The sequence below is a fragment of the Gekko japonicus genome, unplaced genomic scaffold (assembly GCF_001447785.1).
Source record: "Gekko japonicus isolate JY-2015 unplaced genomic scaffold, Gekko_japonicus_V1.1 scaffold16, whole genome shotgun sequence".
Classification (NCBI taxonomy): Eukaryota; Metazoa; Chordata; class Lepidosauria; order Squamata; family Gekkonidae; genus Gekko; species Gekko japonicus.
The window spans coordinates 149,449-176,719 of NW_015169777.1; the positions used below are offsets into that span (position 1 = coordinate 149,449).

Consider the following 27,271-nt stretch of genomic DNA (forward strand, 5'->3'; position numbering starts at 1 on the left):
CACCTCTGTTTTATGGTGCTGGTATAGGGGGGCTCCCCTTGCTCTTTTCACGGCTGTCTATTGCCAGTCTATTAGTACAATAATTCATTACTTCTATTTATTGAATAGTAACAAAGTGTCAGGAGTCATTTAGAAAACCAACACCCCAAAGCCCCTTGGTGAGCTACAAATGCCTTGGATATAATTAGGGGGAAAGGGGGTGGTCTTACCTTTCAGAATATTGAGAATGAGCGCTAGCACAGGACCACTTAGCGGGGCGCTGGGCACATACAGTGTGAATTCACCAAGGGTTATATTTAGTGGATTTTTGTCTAGAACTGGCTCATAATTCCGCAGGTCTTCAAGTGTAATGATCCCCCCTGTAACAAAAACGCTTTACCTTCTGCAGAGGTACACAAACATTTGAGGACAAACATCTATTTGCTGCAGGAAATATCTGGGGACCCATGGCAAACCCCACCAGTGTATCGTTTGAACCTGCACAATGGTCTCCTGCCCACTCCTTGCCTCCCTCACACATTGAATGTACAAGAATAAAAGTCAGTCCTGGCTGTACGCTCATGCAATGAGAGAGACATCACACTCTGTTCTTGAACTGTCATAAGAATATCCTCCCTTGTTCCCCAGATACACATCTAGAAGCTTCGCTCCTTCTTTCAAATGTTTCTAGTAAACAGGCTGTTCAAAACCTACAACAAGTGCTAAATTTCAGCCCTCTGGGGGCTTGAATAGAAAAGAACAGATGCATAGGATCACGATTTGGACATCTATCTTCTTGCTTTCAAGGCTAATAATAGCACTGGTTTGTACTGGCAAAACCTCTTATGTTATTTCTGAAGATAAGGGGAATAGGTTCCTCTTCCAGTTTCTGACTAATTAGTGCTGGTCAAACCCTTAGAAAAGAGAATATTTAATGCCCAGTGGATAATAAGGAGATTATGTTTAACTCCTTCTCTCCTGTAAGGTGCACACTTTTTTAGATGTGGTGGGCTAAAGCCCTGGTCGTTTAAGCTCTGTTGCCATACATGATTTCTGTGACTGACACTGCTATCCTAAAAACAGTTTCCTGACTGACTTGAGTAGAATTCCAAGTAGACCTGTTTAGGATTGCACTTTGAAAATGCTCCCCTTGTTCCCTACCGGGAAAATATCTAATAGACTATTGGTCTACAGTCTGAAGGGAAGTTCTACCATTTATTAAAGATGGGACAGCAATATTCAGATTCCGACCATCAGGTATGACTAGCTGAATTATTAAATCAAAAGGCTGAGTGTTAAATTTAAACACTGAGAATGCTATTTCCCCCCGAAACCTGTTTACAGGACAGCTGAATAATTTACTTATGTTATCAATTTCACACATGTTAATCTTGTTCTACCAAAATGACATGAAACAAAAACAGTTACCCTTCACTATGTAAAAAAAAAGTGGCTCATCTAGAATACCACTATCTACCAACATTAGCATTCAGCAACATCTCAGTGTCCATTCACTGCTTGAGAAGAAGGGATGGTCAAGAGAAATGTTAGAGGGTTAGGGCCAATCTATACCAGGTCAGAGCTTGAAGCCTAGTGCCATGAAACATAGCTGGTTACAGATGGAGTGAATAAGCTGTTCCTGACTTCCTGTGGGCAGGTGGTAAAAAGATCTCCAACAGCCATTATTTAGTGGCTTCCCAAATATTGTGCAATGTTTTAATTTAACTGCAAATTTCAGACAGGAGACATTTTGTCTTGTAACAGAAAGCTCGTGCTTACGATACCCACTTAATTCTATTCTCTCTATAAAGCTTCAATTATTTCTGGATTGCTAAATAAAGCAACTAATTTCCTTTCTTTGTAATTGGAATTGGATATTATGTTCTTAAGCTGAAGTCCACTGGAATTAATTAAAATACTGTACAAGTAGTCATTTTTATTAATTCCAGTTTGAAGTGTTTCTGGGACAAGTTTGTTAAATACAGGACATTATGACAAATCAAATGGAGGGAGGGACTCACTGCCTTCTCATTACCAAAAAGAGATATTCCCAAAGGCTATGGGGAGGGTTGAGGTGGACCAACATCCCCCAGCAACAGCTTCCTCGTGCCATATTGTAGGACGATGACCAGACTGATCCAATTTCTGAAGATTATCTTCTTCAGGTAAATGTCCACGTGTGCGTGTTTTACAGCAAATAAATTAGTCTATAAAATGCTACAAGTCTTTTGTTCTTTGTACAGAGTTCTCTGAGATATATCTAAAAGAATTCCCAGTAAACACTGTAAAAGACATGGTCTTCATAAATGAAATGTATGGTTGTCCAATTGCCAGTATAAATATACAAAGTTTTGAACATAGTTCTAGAATACAGATTTTTAAAATGTACAGATGGGGGGATGACAAAGGGGAGTCGCAGAAAAATCATAAAACTTAATAAAGACAACTGGGGAATTTACCCCCCCCCCTCCACATTTAAAATGACAGCTGAGTGGTCACAGGATCACAGCCAGCACTGTGGGTTTCCTAGCAACCGAGGTAGAAGAGATTGGGCCTAGGCATTTCCAACATGGCTGAAGCTTGGGGGGGCAGCAGTAGCAGCAGGGACAGGGAGCAAAAGTGGTGAGCAGATGGGGAGAGAAGTAAAGAAAAAGAGCTCAGAAGAGAGAGTATGGAAAATGCAAGAGAGTAGAGACTGCAAAGAAAGGGGGGGACACGGGCTGGGATGTCCGTTCCCTGCGAGTTTCACAGGTCCCTAGCTTGTTTAACATATAATGGAAAAACCCCACAAGTGATCCTTTCTTCCCAGACCCTGGTTCCTCACCTGCATTCTTGATGTCTGTGACAATTTGATGAGCTAAGCTCCCTTTATAAAAGGCATCTGGTCCCTCATTGGCTAATGTCTCATAGGTGTTTGCTAGTTTAGGCAGTCTGAGTATCTCCCCCTCTTTGAGGACCTTTCCTCCTCTGCAGAAGACCTCACTGGAGACAGAACAAGGAGAGTCAGGCTTCTTCAACAGAGTGGCCTTTAGGCCTGTAACAGCAGTTATCAAACTGTAGCAACCTAGGAACCCCCATTTTAATTTTAAAATTTCCTGGACACCCCCCACCCCAAAGTCCTGTCTGATCCCTGCCTTATACCAGATATCTCCCTTTCAAAGCACACTAGAGTTGCCAGGTCCAATTACTCTGCCCATGGGGGCTGGGAGGGTGCCTTCTGGGAGAGGGGGATGGGGGGGGGACATCGCCGTGTGCGATGTCGCCAGTGCAATGATGTCACATGGAAATGACATTATCATGCTGGGGACATCACACAGCAACGCTCTAGCATTTTGGCCAAAACGTCGATGTGCAACATGCCAGCAGTGGGCTGAAGCCCCCAAAATTGGGGGGAAACCCACCCAGACCAGGGGTCTGGCAACTCTATAGCACACAGCAAGTCACACATGCCTCAATTAGGTATCTTCTAGGTTAATGAGAACAATGCAGTGAAAACCATGTCAGCTATACAAATTTGTGTTCCTACATTGCCTATAAATCAAAGGGTAACTGATTCTATAAAGCTACAACTCAAAAGGCCCCAACTAGGGTTGCCCCACTGCCTAGAGTTGCCAGGTCCCTCCTGACAATCAATGGGGGACTTACTGGGAGCAGCAGGGAGGCCCATCCAATGTACAACGATGTGTCCAGGTCACTGCCCATGTGATCCAGAAGTGACATCATCACATCTGGGACATCGAGGCAATGTGCTGGTATTTGGGCAAAAACCCTATGATAAGTTTGGCTTCTACCATAGAGTTTTTACCCAAATACCAAAGTGTTGCCCCGACGTCCCAGATGGATCTCCATCTTTTTCAGGGTAAGTCCCCTCCCACCAGCCAGCTGATTAGTGGCATGGTGGTGGGGCCTGGCAGTGGGGGACCCCTGCCTCCACTGGGGGGTCAGGAAACCCTACCACTGCCTCAGCAAATACTGGGAGAGTTTGAGGGTGGTGCCTGAGGAGGGCTGAGTTCGGGGGAGATGTGACATCACTTCCAGGTGACGCTCTAGGAATTTTATTTAATATCTACTGTAAAGACCATACAGACATGGGGAAATTCCTAAAGTGTCACCATAGAGTCCATTTCCCAACCATTTTCCTTCTTTTCCTCAGTTTCTCTAGAGGAGGGCATTGGGGACAGCCATGGATGGGCAAATGGCAAGCCTATTACTGATCTAAGCTCTGCTCAGTCTCAACCCTCGATTGGAAGGGACTTTATACCAGAGATGGCAAAAGACTTCCCAGTTGGCTAATAACTTCTAGGTACAAGCCAACAAGGATGGAAGCTGCCTGTAAAAGCTTGCAAAGCTGCTCACAGAAATAGAATGACTGGAATCACACAGAATCTAAACTTCTGGTGTTCAACTGAAAACTGCCGTTGGCTATTATTGTCTGTGGGCACAAACTGGCATCTCTCTCTAGGGACCAATTTCCAATTGCATTGCAAATTTGCATCGGAAAACTGAGCAACTAGTTCACCTTTATACCAGAAGCAACTATGATGATGATTATTAGGACTGTACCGTCTCAGTACCAACCAACCAGAGTCTCTAAGGCTGAACTACTTGCTCCAAGCAACCAATCAGTATTTTTTTCCCTACCTGGTGTTCTGATGTGATTGGTGACAGAAGAAGACAGAAAGAAGGGGAAACCAGTTCCCATCGTCTTCTCCCAAGGTAGAAAGTCCCTGCCCCCCTTTCCTAAATCAATCAGCTCAATTTCTGTGTTAGTTGGATGGCTGTGACAGGGCTTCATCCTCTGCCTTTGTGACATACCCAAGGACCTCCTGGAATACCTTCATGGACCCTAGCGTCCCTAGACCTCAGTTTGAGAAATGCTGGCTTAGAATATAGCAAGTCACATGCCTAATACAGAATGGAATTTCTACATGAGATAGCTTCTAGTACAGATTAATTAAACCAAAGGAAGTCATTGTGATGATCTTAACCAGGGGTGGCCAACTGGTGGCTTATAGACAAGATCTGGCCCCAAAGCAATTTTATCTGGCCCCCGTAACTCCTTTAATCAAGGTATGGGAGCAAGTAGATCAGTCTCTAGAGCAAAACACATTTCCAGCCCCAGATCACTGTCTAGAGAGCAGATTACCCTGCCAAGGCAGAAGTTCATATAAGAAACTGCACTACCTACCACAAAGACGGATTTCTTTCAACTCTCTTCTCCTTAGCTCTGAGAGCTCCTGCCAGGCCTTTTCCAACTGGGAAGCCTTCTCTTGCTAATTTGATGCTGGGCTGAAACAGCTCCTTCCATTGCAATTTGCCATGGCGCTTGTGCGCCATTTGATAACCACGGATTTCTCCAGGAATGGCAATGGACAATCCTCCTGAAGCAAGAAGAAAATAAAGAACAGGTAAGTGCATTCCTAAGCCATGTCATCCAACAGTGCAACAGAAATCAAAGCTTTGCGAAGTCCCCTGGAGGGAATTCAGTGAACTGGTAGAGCCTCTGGCCTGCTGCTGCTTCCTTGCTGCAGAACGTGCTAAATGGATGGGAATTCCGGGGGTGATCGCCTTGGACCAGGGCGGGTTTGAGAATGAGGTAAAAACCAAAGTGTGTAGACCTGGTTCTCAAGACGGTCTTTTTGTGGCTGGCAACAATCGACCTGGTTCTCAAGACGGTCTTTTTGTGACTGCAGGGCTGGCAACAACCTTCTTGCCAGGAGGGCTTTTGGGGAGTGATCCTGGCACCTCCCCATTTGATTACCTGCATATTTGCAGTGGTATTTTTATTTATCCAAATAAAATATGGATATAGCTTTGGATATAGCTTTGTTTGTATTGTTCTGAGCCATGCTATTGAAGGGAACAGACATTTGCATGAATAACTAAATGCGCAAGCTTGATAACAGTAATCTCCTTCTTATTTTCATCTAAGGCCAAAGTGGAGAATCCCCATCTTTGAGATAATGGGCTGGATCCCATGGAGCATGTCTACTTGCACAAGTGTTCTTGAACAAGCAGCTGTACAAGACAGGCATTGCAAGCAGTCCTTGTTCTAAGTCAACCCCACCCTGATAATGACCTTCTTCAAGCATATCACACCTTTCATTTGGATTGCAGTGACTATTAAACACCCTTTTGATTTTTGTACGCAGCAACACTGATTAGAAATTAGGGGGGGAATTAGTGCCAGATGTTATAGTAGCTCTTGCACAGTTATCTCAAGCAAATGGAACTGTGTTAAGTAAAACTTTTCTGTTTATCACATGGTAGGATAGAACCCATTACATCCCACATCCTGAACATGACTATTCCTAATTTCAAGAGATTGTGAGTTACACGTGAATATGGTATAACAGGGAATCTTCACCATCACCATGTAGAAGAGAAAGCAAAGAGTAGCCAGGATTTAGAGAAATGCCTACCCGAATCTGTATGAGGCAACCATATCTGAAAAACACCATGTTACCTTTCTGGGACAGGCCTGTGTTGTTGCCGAACATGTTCATGGATGCATTCTTCGGTGCCACCTCTCTGGCATTAATGACTTCCACTTTCCCTTTAGGAAGAGTAGGAATGAGATCTTCTCAGTCTGTGGGGCTGTGGCTCAGTGGTAGAGCATTTACTTTGCATACAGAAGGTCCCAGGGTCAATCCCCAGCATCTTCAGTTAAAAAGAATAGGTAGTAGGTCTGCTAAAGACCTCTGCCTAGGGATGGGAACAAACTAACTCACAAACTAAAGTTCATCACGAATTTTGGCCGGCTCATGATTCATGAAGTGAAGGGAATCTTCACCATCACCATGTAGAAGAGAAAACAAAGAGTAGTCAGGATTCAGAGAAATGCCTACCCAAATCCATATGAGGCAACCATATCTGAAAAACACCATGTTACCTTTCTGGGATAGGCCTGTGTTGCTGTCGAACTTTCCACAAACTTTCTAGCTGTTAGTGGCTGTTCCTGACAGTTCGTGAATGGATACATTTCCAGACAAACTATATCTGCTGCATCTAAATGTTTCCCAAACTTCAAAGCAACAGGGTGGCGGAAGTTGGAGGGCATGTAGAGGGAGGTCCCCTGTGATTCTGATGCAATGTTCCCTCTAAGCCATGGAGTCTTGTGAGCAAAAATTCTACTTTGTGAGCTACTGGCATTGCTCACACTAACTCAGTTTAGAGGGAACAGTGCTCTGATGTCTCTAGCTTGCACAGGTTCCATTCTATACCGGCTGTCATTTTGACAGGTGCCAGTTCGAGAGTATGTAGAACAGATCCTGTGCAAGCTAGAGACACCAAACTCACAAAGGATCTCTGGCTAACTCTCCTTTACCTGCTTTCCAAGTTTGGTGAGGACTGGGTTTATGGGGTCCGAATTACAGGGGGCCCCCCACAAGAAGGTGCCCCAGGAAACTGCTTTCTGGGGAAATGACAGGGGCTGTAACTTGGACCCTGTAAATCCAATCCTTACCAAACTTGGACAGCAGGTAGAGGAGAGTCAGCCAGAGATCCCCTGTATGTTTGGTGTCTCTAGCATGCCAGGGGGGCATTCTACCGGTCACGAATCTCACAAATGGAATTGTTTCATTTGCCTCCTAAAGGTTTGTGACGATTCATGGTTTGTGAACCAGGCACGAACCACATTTTCCAGGTTTGTGCCCATCTAAACCGAACCATCTAAACCGAACCACATTTTCCAGGTTTGTGTCCATCCATACCTCTGCCTGATACTCTGGAGAGCTTCTGCCCTCCAAGTAGACAATACTGATCTCTATGGACGAATATTCTGATTCAGGATAAAGACAGCCTCTTGTGTTTATGTATACATTCAGTCCCTCGCTACCACATTGTCAAGATGGATTCAGAACAACAACAGATGTGGTGAAGCCGCTTTAGAAGGACTTTGGTATGCTCAAACAAATCCCACACATACAGGAAGTTGTCTCACTCCATGTTTCAAAGAAAGGCCAAGAACTAGCAAACTGTGTGATATGTCAGCAATCCATACATGTGTCAAAAAAGCCTATAATCACCCTGCATCACCTCATCAGCTATGCCCATTCAGACCATCCTATATTTCTGGAACCAGTGGTTGCTTTTAAAAGGTCAAAGGAGGAACTGTTCTTGCACTTGAGCAACCCAGATCACTCTTCCCAAAAGAGCTAGGTCATGCATACGGTTGTTCATTCCACACTCCATAGCTAGGAGCAAGTGACTCACACAATTATTTTTAACATGTTGAAGCCTATGCACCAACTCTTTTGCTTGTTAAGGCTTTCACACCTCCTTTTTTATTAACCTATTTTTCAGGACCTGGCAAATTGGGGTTATGGCATACGATTTTGAGCTGTAGTCGCCCACCTATAGTTCTGCTATGGTCATTTCCTGCAGCAGGAGCAGGGCTTCTGCTATGCCACAACTGTGAGTAGACACATCTTTACCATCAACTGTGTATATGGTGAAGAAGAGGCCTCCTCCAATGCCCATGCTGTGCGGATTCATCAGGCCCATACAGAGCAGAGCTGCAATGGCAGAATCCACAGCTGATCCCCCTTTCTGAAGGATATCCCTGCAGAGAAGAAAACAGTCATGTAGGCCATGTTTCTTTATCACAGCCTTCAGGCACACATGTAACTGGGATTTTTGTTTGAGACAGGGCTCAGTCCTGATGCTAAGTGGCAGAAGTTGGGTTGCCAGCTCTAGGTTAGGAAATTCCTGGAGATTTGGGAGCAGAGCCTGAGGAGGATAGAGTTTGGGAAGGGAGATCAGCAGGGATGTCATTGTTCCCTCTAAGCTTCCCAGTGCTGTGAGCAAAAATTCTACCTCGTGAGCAAAAAAAGCTAGTAGCATTAAAGTTGTGAGCGAGTCTACATTTGACTATTGCATAAAGTTTTTAGAAGATTATTTCCATAACCTTGTAAAAATCTCAGAATGAATTCTTTTAAACTATATTTTAACAATAATTTAAACATGATAAGAGAAAACAGAATCAAGTCAAATTTCATTAAAGAAAACGTGTTCTATGGGGGTAGACCAGGAGAACAGGTCTACATGCCCCTTTCCACTATATTGGTAGATCTGGCCTCCAGAGAATAGATTCACCCTCTCCAAAACATTAGGAGACCTGGCCTCCAGAGAACAATTGCTGTCAGAACCCTGCCTAACCTAACAAACAGGAAGTTCCCTAAATGTTATCAACCTGCCCAAAGTACTTATTTATTCAAATATTTATATCCCACTTTTCCCTGTGACTCAAGGTAGCTTACAAATCATACTGAAAAGCATAAAATGGGTGTACAAAAAAAATCATTGTTTTCCTGTTCCATTATAGCCTATGGGGACCATTATAGTCAATGGGCCCCATAGGCTATAATGGAGAATCGATCTGGGGGTCTCTGGGGTTCCGGGGGGTGTTTTTTGAGGTAGAAACACCAAATTTGCAGCAAAACTGCTGGTGCCTCTCCTCAAAAACTCCCCAAGTTTCAAAAAGATCGGACCAGGGGGTCCAATTCTATGAGCCCCAGAAGGAAGTGCCCCCATCCTCCATTGTGAGCTGGAAGCTAAAATCTCTGAGCAGCCAGCTAAAAAGATGTGGGCTAGCTCCTCCTAGCACAGCTTAGAGGGAACACTGAATGTGATACCATAGAGCTCACCCTCCAAAGTTGCCATTTCCTCCAAGGGAACTGATTTCTGTAGTCTGGAGATCAGTTGGAATTCTGGGAGATCACCAGGCCCCATCTGGGGGTTGGCAACCCTAAATGGGAGTGCATGATAATCAATGCTCTGATTTAGGTTTGCCAGCTCTCAGTGGGGAAATTAATGGAGATTTGGTGGTGGAGCCTGGAGCAGGATCTCAGTGAGGTATAATGCCATCGAGTGCAGCCTCCAAAACAGCTATTTTCTTTAGAGGAACTGATTTCTCTCACTTGGAGACCAGTTGTAATTCCAGGAGATCTCCTGGCCCCACCTTGAGCCCAACAATCCTACTCTGAGTATATCCAGGTTAGATTATTTCATGTAAGGCTACCTTTTAAAACTGTCCAGAAATTTCAAAATGCAGTGACCAAGCCATCTTCAAAGGCTAGGTACAAGGAACTGTATCACCCTGTGCTGAAAGAACTCTACTATCTGCCCATCTGTTTCCAGGCACAATTCAAAGTGCTGGTTCTTACCTTTAAGGCCCTAAATGGCTTGGGGCCATACAGTCCAGCCTGCTAGTTAAGATCCTCTTCGCAAGTTCTGCTCTCTGTGCCCCCACTTTCAGAGGTGAGGCAGGCGGCAACCAGAGACAGGCCTTTTCAGTGGTGGCCCCTTACCTGTGGATTGCACTCCCTCTTGATGGGCAAACAGGCAAGATTAACACCATTTTCATGTTAATGTTAAGCTAATTTCAGCAACTAATGTCAGCAACTATGTGAAAGAGGATGTGGTACAGTGGGCAAAATAGCACTTTGCAAGGTGCCAGGGCAAGATGTCTGGGAACATAGCTAAATAAGTGGAAATGTTGTTGTGGGGAGATAAGGGAACCATTTTTGCATGGCATAATTTTTGCAAAGTCTACAGAAAACCATTAATATTCCAAATAAGGGTAAGATACATATAGGATTAAGAAATGTACTCATATAGGAAATATGCACTATGTAACTGGAAGACATCTGTGCATGTCTAAAAGTTGTTTATCATATTGTATAAAAAGGTTGTTGCTGATGCCTTACTAACAGACTTCTTGGATTTTGTCCCCTTTATTCAAATAAAGTTCTATCTGCTCCTGGAATCTCACTGGCTATGTTCATCATTGGGCATTGGCACACCAGGCAATAGGGCCCATTTGGCTAACACTCTCAAGGCTTACCTGGTGCTTACCTTACTCTTGTTTAGGTGCCAAACCAAAACATTTATTTTTACCCAGGCTGAGGGGTTCCATCTCTTTCAACTGCTTCTCTGGTTCGCTTATAGCCTCAGGGCTGTTTTATTAACATTATTTTAGGTGGCAGAATATTGTTTTATGCTGTTACTAATATAATGTTTTACTTTGTGAGCAACCTCAAGCAAGTTTCTGCGGAGACAGCATATGAGTAAAAGGGGGGGGGGCTTGAGCATAAGATTTCCCACTCAGCTGGGCCCCTCACATATGTAGGATTTGAGAGAAGAGTTTTCAATCAGGTGGTTTTACTTTTGAGTAATGCAAGCATTAATTGAATAGCATACAATATTGGGGGTGGGGGGAAAACTGGCCCAAGAAAGTTACCATCTTAATGCCTTGAAAACCCCCTAGTGCTTAAGGTACTTCAAGGCTCTTTGCGGATATGGCTCCACTTCTGGAATCTGTTCTAAATGCTGACGACAGAAGAAGCCGTGCCATGGGAGCAGCTGATTTTAAGGAGGGATCTGAAGGAGAGCAAACACTAAGTAGGTTCTCAGAGAAGGTTCCATCTATATAAGAGGGAGTGGGCAGAAGAGGCCTTTGAAAAAGCAGGAGACAGTACAACAGAGGAGAGCAGCTTCAATCTCCAGAACCTCTGTTTTTAGGAAGTAACCCACTCTCTTTCCATTATTAATAATTTCCATTAACATTTATGTATACATATTTCAATGGGATTCTTAAAACAATTTCAACTGTCTACTAGTGCAACAAAAACATCATATATCTTCTTTTTGGTGCTTATGAATGAGTACAAAGTAGTGGCAAAGTGCAAACATTCGGGCTGGTTGGTAAAGAGAGACAGGGACTAATGCATGAAAATAGCTGTGGGTTTTTCACCAGAATATTGCTGGCTAACAGACCTCCTCAAAAGTTACTGGATATCCGCATTTTCTGATAATTCTTTGTTCTCTTACCAATAGGCCCAATTATTCCTCAACCGGGAAAAGACCTAGAGCCAATCCAGTCTGTTGCCTTACCACGCAAAGGATGTGGAAAACGGCCTCAAGGGTTGGCTGTGACACGCCACAATGCTACTTGTAGCAATGTGGAAAAACTGATTATATTGTAGTCCCTGGGAAGAGCCAGAAAGGAGGCAAGTGTAACACACACTTTCTGTTTCTCCTCAGTTGGGGCCTGAGCAGAATGAGAGAACGTCAAGGCTGAGAGAAGAACCCTGTAAATAAGTATTACCATAAAGTTTAAAGTTTATTCAAAGACTGAAGAATGTTTTAATATAAAGAGAGAAATAACACATCTTGAAATACTACTTGACCCCAAGGTCATGATTCCATGCCAGGAATGGAATCCACCACCAACACTGACCCCAAGGTCATGATTCCATGCCAGGAGGAGCACCATCAACACTATTCCACCACCAACAGTGCAAAATACAAGAGATTCCTTGACTGGATGTTTCGCTAGAAAAGTGAAGTGACCTGCTTACCTCCCCACAACAGAGCACTGGCCTGCATCTGCGGCCACGGCTGCCCTCTTGTAGACATGCAGGTTTTCTTGCTGAGAGGATGACTTAGAGCGCAGGCCAAAGACAATGCCAAGGGATATAGTGAGAACCAAGAGTGCTGCTGTCAGGATCCCAATCCCCAGATGATGATGCTTCATATTTCTGAAGAAAAACATCAGCAAAGCCACTGGCTAAATAAAGGCAAAAAGCAAACTGGGGTGGTTTCAGCCCTAGAAGGAAGGGTTGGGGTGTACAAGCCCTTACAGAACTAAAAAAAAAGAGAGAGAGAGTAGAGAATAGTTAAAAGAGTCATGTGCTGGCAGGACATTGCTGGTGAGGGAGACAAAGAAGGGGGTTAAGTGGCTGGGCTTCTCAGAGGGTTAGACGGGCTGTCAGCCTCTGCAGTAGCAATACATCTACAGAATGTCAACAGGGGACATATTAGCAGAGGGGACAGAGAGCTGTTTTGCTCTTCACCAGTGACATCAAGAGCAATATCCAATAGGAACCTGTGACAATTACAGAAATGCATTTCCTATACAAACCTGCTTATCAGATAAGATCATCAGAGACCGGGGTGTGTGTGTTACCTTTGCATTCAGATATTTGTGGGAGCTTCCACAGACAGGGCCTTCTCTGTGGTGGCACTAAGATTACAGAACTTCCTCCCTGGGCCCATTCACGTGTCCTCTCATTAGTATCTTCCAGCCACCAGCCACTATTCTGTTCACCTGGGCCTGTTATCAGCAGTTTACACTGATCTGCTCTTAGCTTCCACTTATCTGTTCATTTTCTTTCTAAACTGGATTATTTACCACATTGGATTGTTTAATTGTTACTATTTTTACACCATCTTAAATTATGTTGAAGATATAACTGATGGAAAGGTGGGAGATGTATATCTCAAATAAGCAAATGTCACAGTGTAGAAACTACAGTACAACAGGCACATTAAACACATGCTCAAGTGGGGTGACAATTGCACTTGACTCCAGAAAGTTGCATATATCTCAGTTCAAAGATTGATAGACTATACTTAAGGCTGCCTATCTCCAGAGGTTTGCAGTGGTTCCGAAATACTATTCATAAGCATAGAGGAGACAAAGGACTGTTCTGGCTGCTGGACACATGCTCCAAACCTTGGCATTCAGCCAAACATACTATGTATGTTCAAGTGCACGGCCACAGCCTTTTTAGGTACCATCAGGGACTTGCTTTTTGCAGCATTCCCAGTTGCAGAAGGCACCTGCGTGTATGCTTAGCTAGCTGAAGATGTGGGCACTGAGGGTGGGGTCACACCAGTCCTGCAACATCTGCACACATTTTTGAAAGTCTGCCTAACCTCCCCTCAGTAGTGTTATTGTTAAAAATACTGACTTTCATTGTACAGTTTGCATTAGAAGCTCCTCTGATTTGCCAACTAGGGCAAAATTTTGCAGATTGGCACCATCCCCATCATGATAGGCCTCTGTGTCAAAAGCCATCTCATCTCCTCCACCACCACCCCCAACTTTGCAAAGGTTTCATTCATTTAATTGTACAGAAAACAGCCCAGGGACACTTGAAATTAAGATAAAGTGTAACTTTCTTCAGTCGGTTCATGAGGGGATCAAGTGCGTTGTTCGTAACCCAAGTAGGGGTTCCTGTTCCCTTCATTTGCATTTGGGCTTCTGGATGGGATATTCAGCCACATTTGATAAGAGCTCCACCCTTGTTGATCCCACAGTCTGTGGCAAAACAATTACACAACCTCCCTGTAATGTTAAGGAATGCCTGTTTCCCTCATTATCTTGTTTGAAGAGCAGTGGTGATACAATTTAAATGTGCTTATTAATGCATACTTGGTGAATGTTAGGGTCAGGATCCTTGGCAGTATATAGCATTAGCAACAAGATAGTTTCACTTTCACTTTGATTAAGTTGCTCTTAAAGCAAATCTAAGTGACATACAACAGCTAAATAGTTGAACCAGCCCACACAACTACAGAGCCCAACAACAAAACAATAAAGCCATCAATCACTGAAAGCCTTTTGAGGAAAAAAAAAGAGTTGTGCGTAACCTGTGCGGAATGACAGTCATCTCAAAACCTCTTCTGGAACATCATTCTGTACTGCAGGGAGGGAGGGTGCTACAACTAAAAAGTCCTCGCCCTCGTACAGAATAGACCTGCTGGATTAAAGCAGATCATCACAAGAGTTTACAGGGTGGGGTAAACGAAACAGGAGCATGGGAGATGACCTTCAGGAATGCAAGTTCCAGGTTCACATGGGCTACTATGTTCGGTTCTAGTTGAAGCTTATGTCCAGTTGTAATAGACCAGATGAAAGGTTACAGAAATAAGAAGTTCAGGGGCACCTTAAAGACTAATGTTTTTTATTTCAGCATGAACTTTCGTCAGAGTTCACTTTCTCATACGCCATGAGAGGAAGGAAATAATCTTACTCGTCTTTTTGGCAGAAGATTACAGAAGAGGAAGTATTTTTCTGCATTAAAATGAAGAAAATAATTTTCTTTTATTGCATCTGAGGAAGTAAGCTCTGATCCATGAAAGCTCTGCTAGTATAAGTACTGTGGGTCTATATGGTGCCACTGGGCTACTGTTTCGTTTTACTACAATAGGCCAAATCTACTGCTCCTCGGTAATTGTATTAGGTACCACGAAGGTTGAGGAGAGACAATATAAAAATGAATTAAACAAAATATATAAATTTATTATACAGAGCATTTAAAATACAAATTTAAAAACACAGGTCTTGACTTTAGTCTTCAGATTGAAAGCCACCAGACTAAGTAGTCCTCAATGTACTACATATAATACATAAGAGTATCGCAAAGTCGATGGTGTACAGATAGGCTTGCCAAGTCCCCCCGGGGGGCGGGGAAAACCCCGCCCGAGAGGCCCGTTACCCGCCGCCAGCGGATCGGGCCCCAGGGGGAACCCCACCCCCAAAGCACACGACATGCCCAGTGTCAGCACGTCACCCGGAAGTGAGGCAATCACATTGGGCACGTTGGGGGCGGGGCCACAATCATCCGAGGGAAAACTCTATGGTTTTGCCTCGGATGATTGTGGCCCCGTCCCCAACGTGCCCGACGTGATTGCGTCACTTCCGGGTGACGTATTTACGGCGCGCAAAGTGTGCGCACATGTACTCCCGGAACAAGACTGGACTCCCCCAATCTTCAACAGGTGAGGACTTGGCAACCCTATGTACAGACAAGACCACAATCACAGTGAACAAGACCAAACACATTCAGCTCTATGGGCCCTCTTCAGTGGTCACAAATACATCCAGACACACAGGGTTTCAGCTGTGGGTAGGGAAGTACCTGGAGATTTTGGGGGTGGAACCCAAGAAGGACAGGGTTTGGGAAGGGGAGAGACTTCAGCAGGGCACAATGGCACTGAATTCATCCTCCAAAGCAGCCATTTTTTCTATTGCCTGAAGATCAAAAGCAAGAGATCTCCAGGCCTGTAGTTTGGCAACTCTGCATACACATCAAGAACAAATACTGATATATTAAGTCAAACCAGGTATTGATTGATTCACATTTTATTCCATGTGGCCAAATGGTCACATTACTTAGATAATTCCATTATTTTCATGCTCGCACATACAAAAATGTATGATTACAGATTATATCTAATTTTGGCAGTTAATTTCCTTGAGGTGTGTATATATGTCTACATCAACCAGCATTTCCTTGAGGTGTGTATATATGTCTACATCAACCAGCAATCTGACAAAATACCTCTGGAATAATTACAGAAATAAGGATCACTTTGGTCAAATGAGACATGTCTAGAAGGGAGGAAAGCTTACAAACTGAGTGCAGAGAGAAGAAGGGGGTCCTAGCAACAGGGCCAACATGTCCCTCAAACAACAGACCGGGTCCAAGAGAATCTATGAACATTTCATCTGACTTGACAATGATCACCTTACTCCATCCAAAACAGGCACCTTAATCCTTTTCAGAGCATCCGCATCTTCCACTACCATCTTGTCCATCTTCGTTCAGTTCAGCTCCAGCCCATTCCTCCCTCATCCACCACCACGTGTCTATATAATTTTCCCCAGAACCTGGCTTAAATCCATGCTTAATTCAGTTTGCAAAAAAACCAACGGTCAACAATAGTATACATATATATAGACAACAAAACAGGGGAATAGGGCATGAGGTTTCATACCTCCCTGTGTTCAGCATTGAATGGCTGTTGCACCTGTTCTCATGCTGAAGATCATAGATACCTGAACCAAAGACTTGCCTCAGCCTGCTGTACAGCATAGTTATTTATTGTCTGTCCTGCACCAGCTTCTGAATCACAGAAGTTTAATCAACTGTGACAGGCATTAATTTCCTAATGAAGTTTAATCTCACAACAGAATTAGTTGTATTTATATCTACCAGTTAAAAACATTCAGCATCATAGAAAGCCAGTTTGGTGGAGTAGTTAGGAGCATGGACTCTAATCTGGGAGAACCGAGTTTGATTCCTCACTCCACATGCAGCTGCTGGTGTGACCTTGGGTAAGTCACAGTTCTCTCGGAGCTGTTCTGGAAAGCGCAGTTCTCGAAAGAGCTCTCTCAGCCTCACCTACCTCACAGGGTGTGTGTTGTGGGGAGAGGAAGGGAAAGGTAATTGTAAACTGCTCTAAGACTCCTTCAGGTAGTGAAGGGCAGGGTATAAATCCAATCTTTTCTTCTTCATCATCATCTTCATATATGAATGGGTCTTTATATGGATGTGGGAGGGAGGAGGGAGAGATGCAGAGTGTGTGTGGTCTATGTGCATACATTCACACCCATGTGTACTAGTACAAGAATTTCTTCAGATAGTCAACATTTAAAGAGCCGGGGGACAGTGTGGACTGAATCCTGAAGAAATCTGTATTCACATTAACTCAGATCTGAAAAGGCACCAGGAAATGACAAAACAGGGGACAGTATTAGAAAATCAGTACACTGTACAAGAGGCAATTCACACAGTCAGTTTTTCCTAAACATTTCTCAAGTCTTATTGCAGGCCTCCAGGCAGATAGCAAAAGAACTTCTCCAGTTACACAGGATGAGAAGAATTTCCAGATGCAACCTGCCTTTGCCCGGGATTTTTAGAGTCCACTCAAACATCTTAACATTTGCATATAAGAGACTTCATACTTGAGTATGTTCATACTTGAGCGTTCGTAACTGATCTCTTTTCACTTTACAGCCTGATCCTGTGCATTTTTACTCAAAAGTAAATCCCACAATATTCAATCCAGTTTAAGTACATAGCTCTTTGTAGATATGTGTCACAGAAGAATAGTGGGCACCCAGTGGTAGTTCTCTCAGCAGGCAGCTTTCAGCTTCTTGAAGACAGACATTTTCCACAGCTACTTCAAGGAAAGAGGGCTACAAAGAGACAACACCCACATCTCATACCTAGTAGCTCCCTAGCTACACACACACTGTTAGAATCCACACAACAAAGTCCTTTCCCCCTTTCTCATGCCCAGCACTGTCTTTGATGTCAGAATCCACTTTACCATGAACTAATTGTCTTGCTCTAAGGTACTTGATAATCCCTAACTTCTTGATCCACCAAGCTAAGCTAGGTCTTTCTAGTTGTTTTGAATTGACAGCCTCTTGGAAGAATGCTCTTACCGACGGACAGGCAACATTTCTTAAGGTCAACGATAACCCTGATGTCTCATAGATCATTTACCCATAGGACAGTTTTCACTGAGCTGGATTGTTCCCAAAGATAACATAGACTAAGAGATCTTCAGGCCACAGTTCTAGATAGTGCAGAACCAAGACAGCCCCTATGGCGTCTCAGGCTGCCTCTTACCATTCCTGTTGAGCCACTCTTTTCTTCTTATCAAGCCCAGGAGCAAATGGCAGACAACTTGCTCTTGCGTGCCACGTCTGCTGGCAAGAGTTCCATCTGCAAGCACCTTTAAAAAGCAGCAAACCACAGAAGATGCGGCACATTCTCACCCTGTTCATTGGCTGAGAGCCTCAGACCTGAAGAAGCGACCAGACTGGTTCCCCAGGTATCCTCACAGCCAAACGTGACCCTGCCCATTACCTACTTCTGAAGGTGGACTTGGCAGCAAAGAGGGACACAGTGATCTGGCCTATGAGGAACAATCTGCCACAAAGGTCTTGTGTACAAATCCAAGGAGGCAGCATGAGAGCCCTGAGACAACAGGCGGTATCATTACATCCTTCACCCTGGACAGGCCACACAAATTTTATCACCAAGCAGCCTTTCCTCAAGAGACCAGATGCAAACCTTTTGCCCTGGCATAGAATTTTTTCCCCCAACTGCCACTTGTCATGCAGTAGAAGGATTGAAATGGCACCTTTTCCTTCTTACGCAACATTGTCTTTGCATGGTGTTCTAGCCACTCTAGTGGAATTCTAATAAGCAAGTAGGCTGAAATTATGCATCCTAAGAGATTCTAGGAAAGGAAAATGTTTATCTGGCCTGGGACATGGCAAGCAAAGTAGTGTTAGGCAGTACAACACTTAGAACAATTGCCTGAGTTGCATTTCCTTCCCAGAGGAATCCTTGAAACAAAAAAATTATTTATTCCTACAGATTTCTCATGTTATAAATCCCCAGTGGAGCACAGCTTGCCTCAGGTAAGGCCAGTCCCCACAGTGAGGTTTTGTGATTATCTTTGAACCAAGACCACAGCTGTCCAAGAACAGTCAAAAGGAAAATATTTAAGTATTCCCTATCAGCAAATCTGGTTCCACAATCAGCCAGACGGTAAATGTCATGAAAAAAATCAAGACAGTAGGAAGTGCCACTCCATTGTGCTCTCACATGGACATTGTTTGCATGCACAAATGCCCTCTAATGTGCATGTGCACTATTCAGCCTTTAATCTGTACACCCTCACACAATTTATTGACACAAACTACTGCTCCGCTGTGTGACTCCCATTCCTTGCCATAGGTCCCTTGCACAGGAGAGCTTCCCAGTGGATTTACTGACATCCAAAAATATAGAGGACTTTCACTGCAGAAGCCAAATACATTAGTTGGATTCAAGGGAACTGCTGTGAAACAGTGGATTCCCCCCTCCCCCGGCAGCAGATTCTGCCAAGGAATTAGGGAAAGCTGCCCTTTGCCCAGTTCTTCTTCTTCTTTTTTTAAAAAAAGAATATTTTAATTGATTTTTCCCAGCAACCCACACCCCACAAAATATATGCTAATTTTACATATTTACACAGACGAGCATACAGCCACAGTTTTTTCCTCTTAGTAAATTTCCAGTCTCTTCTTCACCCTTTCACTTTATTTTCCATTTGAACAATTTCTCCCATTTTTTCCTAAATATCCCTTCATCTTTCCCTTTTAATGAATCCGACAATTTGTCCATTTCAGCGACCTCAAACCATTTTTGAATCACTTCCAGTTTACCTGGGATTTTCTCATTTTTCCAATATTTGGCATAACACATTCTGGCAGCTGTTATACAATGCAACAGTAAGTTCTTTCCACCTTTCCCCCCTATTTCGGGAAGAATTGTTAAAATGGAAATAGTTGCAGGCCTTTCTCCTCCAAGGACAGAAAGGCAGAGTCCATAATATTTCTCCATCAAACCAGCAAAGCATATTTGTTTACAGCAATGAGTTCATTTGCAAGGGTTTGTTCACCTGGACTCCCACCCCACTTCCTACCTTGCCCTGCTGTCCTGACCCCTCTGTGGTGAACTCATCTACAGAATGTTCTACATATTTTGTGATGATTATGCTAGCTGAGGGGTAGCAGCCTATCCACCAGACAGCCCTAGACAAGAATTGGTAGAGATGAGCACGAACTAGGAAAATATGGTTTGTGATGGTTCATGGCATGCCCAGTTCACAAATCATCACAAAGTTTTAAGAGCCAAACAAACTGGTTCAGTTTGTGATACAGTAGAATGCCCCCCAGTGTGCTAGAACCAGTGCAATGTATTAGTGCCCAGCAGAACCCAGTGCCATTGTGGCAATGCCAGCTCAACAGAACTGATGTGAAGCACAGAATCACTCTCCAAGAAAGGGGGCGTCCAAGCTCAGCAGAACCAGTTCAGTGTACAGAATGCCCAGCAGACCCCAGTGCAACTGCAAGCTTAAAAGGACTGATCTCAAAGCAGAGTCACAACAAATCCAAGCAAGGGAGGGATTTTGCAAGCCCAGCACAATCAGTTACAATGTGCAGAATGTCCAGCAGAACCCAGTGCCACTGACAGTGCGAGCTTAAAAGGACTGATCTCAAAGAACAGAGTCACAAATCCAAGCCAGGGGTGGGTGGGATTTTGCAAGAAAGTGGGAAGGGAACAAAAAAGAAGGGGGCAAAGGGGGAAATTCCTTTTGAAACTGACATAACTAGTTTGGAACTAAGAAGAGTGTTTCCAAGGCTAGAGAATTCTGCCCCCCCCCCCGGTTGCTTCGAAATTCAGTAAACATTTTGTTTTAGGGGAGACAGTCTGTCTGGAAATATATCCATTCACCAACCCACAAGAATCCCCACAAACTGCTTGGATGTTTGTGGAATGTTTGTACTGGTTGATCTGCCACAAACTTCAGTTTGTGAACCACAAACCAGCCACAATTCATCATAGTTCATTAGTTCATAAGCTGGTTCACACCCATCCCTAGCAATTGACTAAGGCGCCAGTGGTGGAGGTATGCCAGCCAGCTCTGTCACCCTCTGGTTGCTCTCCTTCACTTCTCTGTGGAATCTGGGAGGTTTCTCCAAACAGGGAGTCTGCCTCCTCCTCCTCCCCCCCTCCCAACAGGGAGCCTGGCCCTCTTCCTTCTTACCTCTGCTGTACCTTGCCTGATGGGTTGGAGGTGAGGAGAGAAGGTAGCTTCTTGCCATAGTGTGGTGAGGAAGAGGGCAAGTGCTGGAGGGGGGGTAGGCCTGCTTGGGTGTTCTAGCCTAGGGTGCCCACAATTTTTGGGTTAGCCCTGCAGCTGTATCAATCTGTAGCAGCAAAATGAAAACAGGAGTCCAGTGGCATCTTAAAAGACTAACAAAATTTATTCCACCATAACTCTTATGAGTAAGCATTTACTTCATCAGAAGCATTGGAGTGTTCATCCACTAGACAAATGCATTTACACTAAAAGCTACAAACAACAGAGAAGCGTGTGAGTGTGGGGTGGTTTCCAGTTTATAACGAATTCTGATTAAAAGAGTAATCATTCCATTTGGTGGAGGACCATTTAGAGCTATTGTTAGATGGGCAAACACGATTAATATAAAATCAGACCTAACCCAAGGACGAGCAGGGTGGGAAATGATAAGAAGATCCAGGTCTATACCTCTTCTATCATCAGCTACTAGACTTGCAGGGATCCTGTTACATCATTCCTCTTCCCCAGAATGCACAAGCTGGAAAGAAAAAAGATGGTTAGTGATGATGCCTTGAAAAAGCCCATTCAACTTTCTAAAACTGCAAACTTTGACCTAGTTGGTAGTGTATTACTTGAAAGGTTACTGCATATGATTTGTCAATTATATTGGTGGTGGGAAATGCCATCAAGTCTGAGCTGGCTTATGGTGACCCCATAGGGGTTTCAACGCAAGAGATAAATCTGCCTCTGCTTAGCAATCCTGGACTTCCTCAGTCATCTCCCATTCAAGTACTAACCAGGAACAGCCCCACTTAGCAGCCACAATCTGATCAAATTGGGCTAGCCTGGTCAAAGTCAGGGCAAACAATACTAGCCACAATACAAAAGGGAAAAAATTGATTCCTTAGAAAACCGCACATTATTCTGCAGGTTGTGCAGCGTGCAAATTTACTACTTTAAAAAGAATCTCACTGTTTTCGATAGAAAGGTTAGGTCACTGGACATTGTTTTCCAGTGGAAAAATTGCACCACAAAGCTAGAGTACTTGACTTCTTATCACTAATAGTATGTTCCCTCCACAGGCCTACGCATGTCTAATAACAAGATGTACACAGTTGTTTTTGATAACATCAAACATTGTGTTATCTTTCCAGTTCTGCAGAATTCTTTATCAAGATTCATATTTAAAAAAGAAGAAAATAATTGAAAGATGTGGGGGTCATCCTTCAAGCCAATGTGTCTGTCTCCAGGCTCTCATGGGACCCCAACCTAAAAACATGACGTGGAAAATTAGCATCTTGAGGCAAATGGTCCTGGTATATCCATGACATACCACATTTCTTTGTGTATGAATTCATCTCCCAAATATAGGAAGCAGTAAACTGAGCACAGGCCACAAGCTACTTACCTGTCTGGACACAGGCCTTGGGATGCACTGCTCACATTATTGTGCATACAGATTACTCTTTGAACTGATTTAATTCTCATGTCCCTTGGTGAGGAAGGGGGGGGAAGTTCCCATGCTTAAGTCAGCACAAACCCTAATTCCATCCCTTGCATGATTTTCAAAGCAATCTTAAGAATATACAAACTACCCCCCCCTCAATCACTGGGAGGGAGGTGTTGTAAAGTTGGGGGGGAGAGGAAGAAGGACTGAAGGAAATAGGAAAAGGTGGAAGGTGTGTGATAATCTTGTTATGCCAGTGTATCTACACATCATATTGCAATTGATTGCAGAAGTGTGCGCGCATAAGGCTAACAAAGTCACAATGGACCACCAGTGTGGCTTCTTTTGTGACTAAGATTCTGGTAGTCCAAAGGACCACGGACAATTGGGGGGGGGCCTTCATGCCATACCTGTGGCAGCTATTCCTTCTCTCTGCGTCACATCAGTCCCCTTGACTGCAGAGGTGGTAATTCAGCTGGCAGCAGCAACCACTGTCAGCTCTGAAAAGGGAAATGGTAAATAGTTATTCACTGAAAAGAAGTAAAGGAACAAGTAGACTACGAACCCCAGTGCAAAAATGAAAAATGAAAAATACCTGTAGGTTGAGGAGTGAAGCAACATACATCCTCTGGGTTTCTGGTAGCTTGGTCATGACTGAAGAAGTCCATTGTTCCTTCTCGCAGTGCAGGCAAAGGAAGCTCAAACTCCCTGCTGCTTGAAGAGCCTTATCCTGCTCCTAAAGATAAGGGCAGGTGATACCTGACTGGCTACTGTGGGTATTCCAGACATATGGCTTTTTATCTGGTTCTGCATACTCACTGTTAAACAGTTATGTCCTTGGAAATGTGCTTGAAACAGTGGCACTGGCAACTTCAGAGAAAAGTTGTAACCAGCCATATCGCCCCACTTGGCTTCAGGGAGCCTCCTGTACTTTCTGCTCACCCCAAAGGACAAGTAAATCCAGAATCTCCTCCCACTTTCCAGGAATCCCATGGGTTCCTGTGTGCATAGTCCACAAAATGGGAAAATAAAAATAGGGAACATAAGGGAATAAGCACTGATTGAAAAAACAAAACAAAACTGGGTAGGGGGACCGAGGGAAAAAGGAAATATTAAATAGACACCAGTGGTTTTGGGTTTTTTAAAGGAAGGCAATTCAATGCAATTGATGATCCTCAGTGATCGTGATTCCATAATAATGGTTCAGGGTGCCTTTTTGACCTCCTGTGCATACACAACAGTGACAAAATAAAACTAGAGAAGCGTTTATTAATGTTTATTAAAACAGTTCAAATTGGTATTTTGTTGCATTTGGCCACATTTCATAATCCTGTTATAATACATACATAGCCACAATTTGGGGGGAGGATTCACTACACCCACCAGCACCACTGCAGGGGGGGGGACTGGTTTGAAAATCAGGGCAAAATTACACCCACTAAGGGCAGGACCATTGCAGGGCAGGGAGACATGTAATATTGCTTCCATACACCATACTAACAACACAGCCAGATGGTACTCTTCCCCCACCCCCTTGCTGTAGCTAAACAGGTTTAGGAAAGTGCAGGGAAAGCAACAGAGGCTGGATGAAAAAAAAGATGATGTTGTGTGGGAACTGCAAAGAACACTAATAAAGCAGTAAGGATGTCACCACAGAACAAAACCTCCATGTGAAAGCCACCTTGTGACAGCTTCATATAGCAAGAAATCTTTCTTGGGGAAGGAATTATGCAGGACTAGAATGACTGTAACAACGACATAATGATTTACATTTTTTTCCATTACTTTAAACAGAAAAAAAGTCTTGTGCTTCTCATAAGAAGGACACAATCCCCCCATCCCAGAAACATGAAGGAGAGAAGACGAAGATGCACTATTACATACCTTATGGAGTATTAGCTGGGGGCCACCTAGGAATCCAGAGAGGGTTATTTTCCTACTTTAAAAAATATATCAAAACCCTCTTCTCTCCTCCTTTGTTCTTGTCTGTTAGGTTAGGAATTTCAATCTGTTAGTAAAGGCTGACTAACAAGTGAACTTTATAAATGGGAGGGGCTGGAGAAAGCCAATTACTGGGAAGAAGTGGTCTAGGTAACAAGAACTTGAAGCCTCAGGTGGTGATAGAAAGAGGCTTGATTCACTCTCTGCTCTGTAGACCATTCCTTCAGTTTCTACACTTCCTTGTCCCTTTCTCTTCTTAATTGCTAATTACTGTTTTTCAAGAGAAAGGAGAGTTCAGAGTCAGGCTGCTGCTTTGTTTTGCTGTGCCTTCTCTCATTACAAAACCGAAGAAATGGAAGGGCAGTCTGGCTTCATACCTTGGCAAATCTGTCAGGGAGCATTTCTGAGAAGTGTGTTTGCCAAGGGCCTCGGAATGAAAGCCCTGCACCTGGGCCAGTGTCCTGGGGAGAGGGGTGACTTTTCTCCTCACCATGTGCCTGGGAAACTTTGTGAAGAGGAGATGGATGCCATTATCCTTTGTGTTGGGGGCCAGCGAAGATCTGGTGGTTGGTCAGGGACAGCCCAGGTCAGGAAAAGAGATGTCAGTCAGAATCACACCTTTCCAATTCCTCTTTCAGTCAGGGATTCCCTGACAGAGCCATCAGTATAGACCACTAACTCTACCTGTGCTGCTGCTGAATGCCTGTTCTGCCCAGCGTAAAATATTTCTGTGATCTGATCCTGAATGAGGAAACAGTCCTGATTATCCTCGCTCTGCCCTGATTTCTCTGTGCAGTATCACCCCAGACTTGGTGGTCAGGGACAGGGAATCAGTCAGGATGCTAGTTTAAATGTTTGCAGGACAGATTAGGAATCCTGTTTGTGTGCCATCTTCCCCATTGCCTGAGTTGCTTGATTGCAGGGTTTAGCTCTTGGGGATTTCAATATATGCTGAGGTCTCCTTCTCTGGAACAGCTCAGGACAACCATGGGGTGTCCCGAACCATCTTGGTGCCCGGGGGTCTTATGCCTAATTTGGGACATGAAGCTGCCTTATACTGTATCACACCTTTTGATCCATAAAGATTAGTATTGTCTACTCATACTGGCAGCAGCTCTCCAGGGTTTCATGTGTAGATCTTTCACATCACCTACTACCAGAACTTTAACTAAAGATGCTGGGGATTGGACCTGGGACCTTCTGCCTGCCAAGCAGATGCTTTACCACAAAGTCACAGCTCTTTTCCCTGTGATGATGGGCCATGGACACCATTACCTGGTAGGGCTTAGACTTACCAGAACTCAGAACTTCTGGAAGGGTGAGGGACTGATTAAAATTTGTCCTGGATGCTGATGGGTCTGGATGGTTGTCAAAGAGGTCTGTTGTTGACAGAGCTGGTGCTCTTGCAAGAACCCTAACTGAACTGTAGAGTCTGTAGGTAACCATGGTGGTAAACACAATGTCTCCCCAATACTGTCCCACAATTATGGTCCTGTTTGACTTCTTGTTTTACTAAAGAAATGGGGACAGATCTATTGAGATGGCAGTGAACAAATACTTGGAGTGTGCACAAACAGAACACATTCTTACCCTCAACGATAACTTTACTATCATTACTGCACATATGCAAACTTGCAATATCATCCACCAGAAATTTTACAAGTTGTAAGGAGCCTTCTCCATACAAACCCTCATGATGACAATGCAGATAAATTTCAAGCCCACTGTGATTTGCCTGCAAGAATGTTGCAGATAACATGCCCGTACTCTCTCAGGTTCAGACTGTACTGTTTCCGTGGGACAATCACAGAATATTATCAGAGGACAGTTTGGTCACAATTACTTGGATGAGTTTCAGTTGTTACAGCCTGAGAAAGTTAATAAGCTGCTTGGAAAGATTCAGACTTCCTCCCCTGAGCTTGACCTTTGCCCATCAAGGTGGTGATTAGCTATGTCTGAAAGTCCATTAATGCTTTGAGAGAAGTTATCCCAACCACCTCTTGAAACAAACCCTCACACACACCCAGTGCTGGATTTATGTATAGGCTAAATAGGCTGAAGCCTAGGGCGTCTAAATCTAGGGGGCCTCTACAGCCCTGCCCCCCCCCAGCAGGCAGTCTCCCCTCTCCCAAAATTGCAAACCCAAGACTTCATGGGAGGGCAGGGCAACTCAGGCCCAGCAACTATGAGACTCAGGGCCAGCCAGTGGGGCCCAATTTGAAACTCTGGGGCCCAACTGGGGAAAACATTTTTGGGGGCCCAGTTCACAGCCAAAGTCTGCAGAATCTTAGAGATATAAATAAAATCTATCTAGATTGCCCTGGTGCGTGGGCCCCCTTAGGAGTGGCCCGCAGGGTCACTCTTTTGGCCATATTGTTCCAATTATCTTAAGGCCAGCCCTGATGAGACTGTGCAGGGGTTGGACTGACAAGCCCTGCCCCTTCTAGGTCCCTGGTGCCACTATTCAGAGTACAGACTCCAGGACTCCAGAGCCAGCAGCCCAGAGTCAACAACCAGCTGCACAGCCTTCCCCAGCTCAAGGGTCAGGTCAGTAGTGGTACGTGCTGCACTTTAATCAGTGGGAGAGTGCGAGTGGGGGGCCGGCTGGGGCAGATAGACCAGTCAAGCAAGCTCTCCAAAGTCCCTTCCATTCCTTCCCTCTTCCTTGGCTGGAACAGAGCAAGC

The 27,271-nt window shown here is 44.1% G+C and overlaps 1 protein-coding gene across 1 annotated transcript in view; it reads right to left on the bottom strand.

Moving 5' to 3' along the window:
* The window catches only part of GGT1 (gamma-glutamyltransferase 1), a 31,790-nt gene extending 13,519 nt beyond the window's left edge, over nt 1-18,271 (bottom strand). Inside the window, exons 1-7 of the mRNA XM_015416708.1 lie at nt 18,192-18,271; nt 12,342-12,521; nt 8,415-8,542; nt 6,446-6,535; nt 5,168-5,360; nt 2,804-2,961; nt 210-359 (exon numbers count right to left, since the gene is read on the bottom strand). Coding sequence (XP_015272194.1) covers nt 210-359; nt 2,804-2,961; nt 5,168-5,360; nt 6,446-6,535; nt 8,415-8,542; nt 12,342-12,517 — 895 coding nt within the window. The 5' untranslated portion in view covers nt 12,518-12,521; nt 18,192-18,271. The remainder of the gene's footprint in view (nt 1-209; nt 360-2,803; nt 2,962-5,167; nt 5,361-6,445; nt 6,536-8,414; nt 8,543-12,341; nt 12,522-18,191) is intronic.
* Between the last annotated feature and the right edge of the window lie 9,000 nt (nt 18,272-27,271).